The sequence below is a fragment of the Melanotaenia boesemani genome, chromosome 11 (genome assembly GCF_017639745.1).
Source record: "Melanotaenia boesemani isolate fMelBoe1 chromosome 11, fMelBoe1.pri, whole genome shotgun sequence".
Taxonomy (NCBI): domain Eukaryota; kingdom Metazoa; phylum Chordata; class Actinopteri; order Atheriniformes; family Melanotaeniidae; genus Melanotaenia; species Melanotaenia boesemani.
In genome coordinates this window covers 36528780-36536690 of record NC_055692.1, presented here as the reverse complement: position 1 = coordinate 36536690, position 7911 = coordinate 36528780, and the positions used below count along the sequence as shown (strand labels likewise).

Sequence of the window (7911 nt, the reverse complement as noted above, 5' to 3'; positions counted from 1 at the left end):
ATGTCTCAAGCAGTGGAAAACAGATCTTGTGGTGATGGAGGAACCATCATGCGAGGAAAAGCCCCTCCATGGGATGTACCACTGACAGATAACTGAAGTGGCTGATATCAAGAAATCCTACCAATGGCTAGAAAGGGCTGGACTGAAAGACAGCACAGAGGCACTGATCATAGCTGCACAGGAGCAGGCCTTCAGCACCAGAGCAATAGAGGCCCAGATCTACCATACAAGACAAGACCCCAGGTGCAAAGAGGCCCCTGAGAGCCCCAAGGAGCGTCATAACCAAGTGTCTGGTATAGTGTACAGGAACATCTGTGTGGAGTACAGGCTGGAAGCCCAGAGGTCAAGGTGGGAAACACCTCCGAAGCTGGTAGAGAATAACCGAGCTAAGATCCAACAAAATGGTAATGGCAAACCAGCATTGTGGTGATGGACAAACAGCAGAGGAAAGCCGTTGTGGTAGACATCACATCAGGAAAAAGGAACATGAGAAACTGGAAAAATACCAACGCCTGAAAAAAGAACTTGAGAAGGCCTGGAAAGTGAAGGCAACAGTGGTGCCCGAGGTCATCGGAGCACTCGGGGCAGTAACCCCCAAACTGGAAGAGTGGCTATAACAGATCCCAGGACAAACCTCAGACAGCTCGGTCCAGAAGAGTGCAGGAACAGCCAAGATACTGCACAGAACCCTCAAGCTCCCAGGTCCCAGAGGACCCAAACTTGGATGGATGAGAGACCGCCCACGGAGGGCGAGGGGGCAATTATTACATAGATAGATAGATAGATAGATAGATAGATAGATAGATAGATATGTGTGTATATACATATATTGTTGTGTTGTATCATCATGCTGTACTTTGTGGTGACATTAATGTGATTGTAGAGATTTGTGATTTGTGGTGTTCCGCTGCAAACAGGCTAAAAAAAGTTTACTATGCAACTCACACTGTTTGTCATCATCTGGCTTAAATCCAAAACACTTCCACACCGCTGCCAAATGTGAACATCTTTTGGGTTCAGGTGAGGGGGTGACTCTTGCCACAACCGCTTTGGTTTTCATTGCCATGCATTTAAAGCTCCTTCCAGCAGACTTTCCTCCACTTTAAAGGAGAAATAAGTAGCATTGACAGCTAGCATTTCTAATCAGAACTGCAGTCGAAAGAGAAAAACACGGACAGCGTTCTTCCTCCCTTCCGTTTCTGCAGGTTGGCGGTTTGTGAGAGGACGGTTCTTTTATACAGTCTATGTAGGACAGAGAACATAGCGCCAGCAAACATCATGATGAGGAGCGAAGATGATTCACACACAGGAAGTTCCTATGCTTAGCTAGAGCTAATTTCACACAGTAATTTACGTTAGCATAAAAGAGAGTGCAAACAAAAGCTACATTGATCAACAAATGTCTCATTAGTCTCACTTAATGAATTGATAGTAATTTAATAAGTTTACAAGGACAAACACACCATTCACTTGGTCCAAACATCATTACATTTGTTGTAAACTAACAGGCCACCACTTTACTCCACTAATACGTCCATACAGTCACACACATTCATTTAATGAGCGCCGAGAAAAAAATTAGGCTAAAATCTTTGTAAATCAAGATAAACTGTTTGGTTAATTTAAGCAAAATTCCGGTGCTTACCTGTGGAGGAGAAACTTCTCCACCTTTCAAAAGATTCTGTAATATTGATCCTCGTTTTTTTCCGTTTTTGGTTGTTTGCTTTTTTAGCAGGATGCCGAGGCTTTTTAGGTTTTTCTTAAACTATTTCTGGTCACTTCTTTTACTAGCATCCATACCTGCAGGCTGCTGCTCTTTTACCGGCATAAAATACCAAACGCTGCCTTGTTGTTCGGCAACCGTGGGGAGTCGCATATGATTGGTTAAGGAACCAGGAAGTAGGAAAAAGCAACACAGCGCAAGAAGTTATTCCGGTATGGAACTCTTATTTTGAAGGATAAAAACTTGACAAAGACGTTGTTGATGTAGGAGACAGCTTGTTTATAGGAAAGCTTCCTTTTATCCCTCGCAACAAATGAAAACATTTTAAATTATTTTACAGAAAAAATCCTAATTATTTAGCCTTTACCTCTCGCTCACGCTTTCCAAACACTCGACCGCAGGCAGCTTCCTCCACGGAATCATGTGTTGTCACGGCGCTTTACCATTGGTTGAGGGAGGAGGACCTTTTGTTGTCATGTTTGAAGAACCACATTTTTATTTTTTATTTTTAGGTTTTAAAATAAAGAAAAAACATAAAACTTCTGCAAACGGAGGATAGACAGACTTGTTTCTATGGGATGTAGATATTTGTGGAAAATTATGTAAAACAAGAAATTTTCAAAAAGAAAAAGCCCATAGTTTCCAGCCTAATGACAAGAAAAACAAAATAAAAAGAATTATCCTGGTACTTAATGTCATTATGTTGTGGAAATTCAAAGCAATTATTCCATGAAAAAAACTGAAAAATTGATAAAAACCTGCATGTGTTTTTAAAAAATACGAGTTAGGTCTTTAGCATGTTTAGCTATGTATTAAGAGCCATTTTGGAAGGTGCAGAGACCCACTGGCTGCTCCAGAGCTGCAGGTTGAACACCCCTGATTTAGTGCCTGTAAAGCAAAGTTTACTGCATTTTCTTCTCATAACAGAGGCCTTCTTTTAAAGAGAAAGTAATTTTGCATGTAACAATGCGATTAATCACAACGTTTCATGTGATTAATTGTGAATAAATATTTGAATTGTTGCCCAGCACTAACAATAACAGATTACTTATGATTTTCTACGGGCAATCCATGGCCACCCAGGATTTAATTTATAAAGTTGTAAAGTTCTGAAACCATACTGGAAACCCATATAATTAATGTTATTATAATTAGTATCACCTGACTGAAACAACTTAAAGATGAGTCATACTGGATTGCTTGAGCAACACAATGTTTATGAGAATCTGAAAAAGAACCAGAGAATTAGAAAAACGTGTTGTGACCAGCAAACAGAACTGGAGGTTTCTGCTGGACTTCATGTAATACACTCATCTTAGGCTGGAGTTTAACTCAAGTTTCATGGTCTGGGCTTTGCTATGTTTTTATATTTGTTTGATCGTGTTCTGCTTTCCATGTTTATTATGATTTGTTCATTCATATAAGTTAGTAATTTAACATATTTTAAAGGTCCTGTGTGTAAGAAATACTTCCATCAAGTGGTAAAGATGGGTATAGCAAAGCTGTGAATGTACGGTGGCCATTGGTGGTCAAACTTCATCCAGACATGAAGATGTCTTCATGTGTGAGTGTATCCAGTGGGCTCAGATGCAGCTATGACTGCGCTACAGGTAACTACATGCGTACATGTTGGCTTTCTGTCCACAGACATCCTTCTCATCATCAGACTCCGGATGTCGTTATGACATGTGGCATCAATAGTGAAGAACTAACAGTTTACAAAACAGTAACCCAAACAGCTCCGGTCTACCTCCACTCCTTAATCCAGAGCTACACTCCCTCTCCACAGTTACGCTCTGCCAGTGAAAGACGCCTAGTGCTCCCACCACAAGGTGGCGCCACATCAGTAGCTAGACTCTTCTCCTCTGTTGTTCCCCGGTGGTGGAACCATCTACCAAACTCCGTCCGATCCACAGAGTCCTTATCCACTTTTAAAAGCAAACTAAAGACTCAGTTGTTTAAGGAGCATTTCCACACTTAGCTTAACTCTTCTACTCAGAATGAGTTAGAAAGATTTGTCCAGTTATTTGGCTCAACCAGGTACTGAAGAAGCAACTGCAATTATGACCAAGTTGATATTGTGTGATGAAATCGTGGTCTTGTATTTAAATAAAATGACAAAAAAAAAAAAAAATTATATGCACTGCCTCTAGTACTACATGACAGCACCTGGTCCACCTGGACTCAAAGCGGTCTGACTATCACTTAATGATGACGTCCATCTTGTTTGAATTCATGCTTGTGTTGTTCTTACTCTCAAATGTAAGTCGCTTTGGATAAAAGTGTCTGTTAAATGACTGTGGAATAGAATAGAATAGAATAGAATAGAATAGAATAGAGTTTTTCCTTGTTCTGTCTGATCATTTCCTAATAACTTCTAAATTTACTTGACTACACAACGACTGAAAAGAAATGTGATCATAGCAGATGTTTGTCAGATTGTTACAGATTTAAGAATCAATGTCGTCGATATTTCCTACGATGCTGGTTGTCAGTGTGACAGAACATCCATCCGAGCTCGACTCGACAGGTTGATCAGCTCGTTGACAGAAGGACCGCTTTAATGCGAACATCACTAAACAACGCTGCTCCTCTAAAGACGAAGATGAGCAGTCAGGAGAAGCTCAGTGGTTTAATTCCCAGCTACAAGCTTTAAAACAGACTGGAAAGGAAATGTTCTAGAAGAGTCTCACTTATGCTGGACTTTTAAAAGATTTTCTAGAAAACTGCCAGCTCCCATCTAAAGACGCGTTTAGAGTTTTAAGTCTTATCCTAGTCTCAGACTGAGATTTGACAAAGACTAAGACTATTTACAACGACTGCAACTAGATTCTTTTAGCATTGTTGTGTCATGTTGGACAGTTGATATGGAACAGGGCTGATCTGCACACAGTAAAGCAAGCAAGGGGAGAGTTTCCCTCCAGGAGGAAATTACACATCATCATTATTAAGTGTGGCTTTACATCTCCACCAGGTGTTACACCGACTCATCAGAATCTGGAGGATAAATGAGTTTCTGTTCTTCTCTCATTAGTTAGATCATTATACTGTAACATAAATGATCCACAGTAGACATTTACTTCTAATAACATCCCTCCTCTTTCTGGACGCTCCACCACTGACGTTTCATCACCTCTTCATCTTCCTCTTTTTCTTTTTCGCCCGTTTTTGCCGGTGTTCCGACAGTCAGGATTCCTGTTTCTGCTTTTGTCAGAGCTCATCTTTGGTTGTTGATCGTGTTTCGTCACTGCGACTTGTGATAATATCAAACATGTTTGATATTGTTGCAGATCCAAGACGAGGGAAAGATTGATGTTAAACAGCCAGATGACCAGTTTAAACACAACGACCAAGATGACGGGAGCGCTGTGACTCCAGTAAAACGGCTAAGATTTCTTAAAGACCTCCGTTTTTAGTCTGCGACCTTGAAATTGGCTTGGTGTGAGCCCAGCATTAGTCTGGAGAGAAGTTTAATAGTAGACTGGAAAGCCCTGCGTAAGGCTAGAACAAATGCTTATTGATCATTGATAGAGGAGAAGAACTAGCCCAGGTTCCTCTTCAGCTCTGTAGCCAGGCTGACTAACAGCTGTAGTGCCGTTGAGCCATGTATTCCTTTGACTCTCAGCTGGGATTACTTTATGAGTTTCTTCTTAAAGTTGTTTCTATTACAGAGAAAATCCATGACATCCTTCCCACTACTGATAATGTCTCATCCACAGCGACTGTAGAAGCTGCTTTCTGATTGGCCGGTTTCTGTCCTGTCTAGCTGAGTTAACCACAATAACAGCTTAATCTAAACCTTCCTCCATCCCAACCAGACTGTTTAAGAAGTAATTCCCTTAGTTATTACATCTGTACTGGATCTGATCAACCTGGAGATTTACCTCCATCTTTTAAGACTGCTGTAATCGCACCTTTACTTAAAAAATGACTCTCAATCCAGGGGTGTTAGCTAATTATAGACCTTTATCCATCCTCCCCTTTATGTCTAATATTCATGCGGAAATAGTTTAAACTCAACTATGAGCAGAAATAATCTGTTTGAAGAATTCCAGTCTGTATTAAGATCTCATCACAGCCCAGAGACAGACCTGGTGAAGGTTACCAAGGAAGTCCTAGTGGTCTCAGATAAAGGACTCCTGACTGGACTCATCTGGTTAGATCTCAGTGCTGCCTTCACTTTTACAACATTCTGCTACAGAGGCTTGAACATGTTATAAGGACTAAAGGGACTGCATCCGGCTGGTTTAAGTCACATTTATCTGATAGATTTCAGTTTGTTAATGTAAACAGTGAGTCTTCCTCACACACCAGAGTAAGCACCGCCATCAGCATATTACTCCTTTGTCAATAAAGCCTTTGTTGTGATTATACGGCTTCTCGTCTGCTCTGGGTCCTCACAGCTTCTCGCGGCACAGTAATTAATGTGGATGGCATTAAGTTGGCTTCCAGTACTACAGTAAGGTAAGAAAACTTGGAGGTCATTTTTTCCAGGCTCTGGAAGACCTCCCGTGTGGTACCAGTGCCAAAGACATCTCATGTCAGAGAACTCAGCAGCTATAAGCCGGTAGCTCTCACGTCCCATCTGATGAAGATGCTGGAGACTGATCCTGGAACACCTCCGCTCCATTGAGGAACCCTCCATGGTTCCTACAGTTCTACCAGCCTGGCATCGGAGGGGAAGATGTGGTTATCCTCCTGCTACACCGTGCTCTGGCTCACCTGGAGAAGCCCGGCAGCTCTGTGGGAATCATGGTTTTGATTTCTCGAGTGCCTTCAACACTATTCAGCCGGTGCTCCTGAAAGCCAAACTGGAGAGGGCTGGGGTGGACCTTCATCTGGCAGACTAGATTCTGGACTATTTCAAACCGGCCCCAGTATGTGAGACCGGGGAGTGTGTCTGACCTGCTGCCCTGCAGCGTAGGTGTCCCCCAGGGGACGTGTTGGTCCTGTTTCTCTTCAGCCTTCAGACACAACACGGACAGCTGCGTTCTGCAGAAGTTCTCAGAGGACTCCGAGGACGACGTGGACTACAGAGAAATAAAGTCGAATTTGATGTGTTCTTCTTTTGGGCTTGATTAAATTTTCCACCAAGGTTCATGAAATTCTTTTTAGTAGTTTTCTTTTTTTATTTATCTTGATAGCAAACAGATGAACATGAAGGGCAGTTTTCAGCTCGACATGTAAATGCAGCTTAAACCTAAAGTTTAAAGCTGATGTGGGATTTTTGGCATCAATGGTTTGAGTGTATGAACAGATTTATGTTGCTGCTACACGAGTAAGAGAGTGGATGAATGAAGCTGCCTGTAGGTTTATTAAGCTGAAATGTTTCCTCTGCAGCTTTGAAGGCTGCTGTCTCTGAGCTGTGATCAGTCTAATTACTGTGTAATGACACACTTTGGCTTCTACATCACAGAAACACATGCGCTTCCTGCTGACGTGCTGGGACCTGCTGCCACACTGTATTTGACCTGATTTACTTCACTCGCACTAGTAAAACAACATCCATGCAGACCGTGGATGATGGCTGCAGAGAATCTGGCCAGGAAGCAGCGTCATGAAGCCGATCTGGGCCCGTCTGGTTCCTGAATCTTTGATGCACTCAGAGCCAGTCCAGGAGACATCAGGAAGAACAGATATTTGTCATTTATGTCTGATATTTTTCTATTTTAAATGAAAACTTTATGATGACGGATCTCCAGGTCGGCTGATGCTCAGATTATCTTTCCCTCTTTTATATTTCTCACTTTAAAGTGTTCATGCAACCAAAACTTTGGACATGAAGAGGAAGTCGAGAGACATAACATCATCTTCTCTTGCAGAAATAAGGCCAAAATTGTGAGTAATAACTTTGTTGTTCAGGCATTAAAAACGAGTGCAAAGGTTCCTCAGCACATTTATCTCAAATTTACCATTTTCTCCTCTCGGACAGCTGGGTTACGTAACAGGAAGCATAGAGGAGCATACAGGATGTTGATCACTCCAATGAAGACCATGAGACAGGGAAAACCGACCACCTGGACCAGAGCGCCTCCAGTGGACGGCCCTGAAACGACAGGAAGGGTTTCCATGGTTTCACCACAATGAAAATCTGCCAGCTTGAAGGCTTTTCTGACACTTGCTCCTCATCAACACCTCCCTATCAACTCAATTCATCAATACCTCCCCAAAAGCTCCTCCCCATCACC

General features: G+C 42.1%; 1 protein-coding gene across 1 annotated transcript in view; it reads right to left on the bottom strand.

Moving 5' to 3' along the window:
• LOC121649375 (chromaffin granule amine transporter) overlaps positions 1–7911 on the bottom strand; it is a 44336-nt gene that overhangs the window by 8615 nt on the left and 27810 nt on the right. The window contains exon 15 of the mRNA XM_042000179.1: positions 7636–7769. Within this exon, the coding sequence (XP_041856113.1) occupies positions 7636–7769 (134 nt within the window). The remainder of the gene's footprint in view (positions 1–7635; positions 7770–7911) is intronic.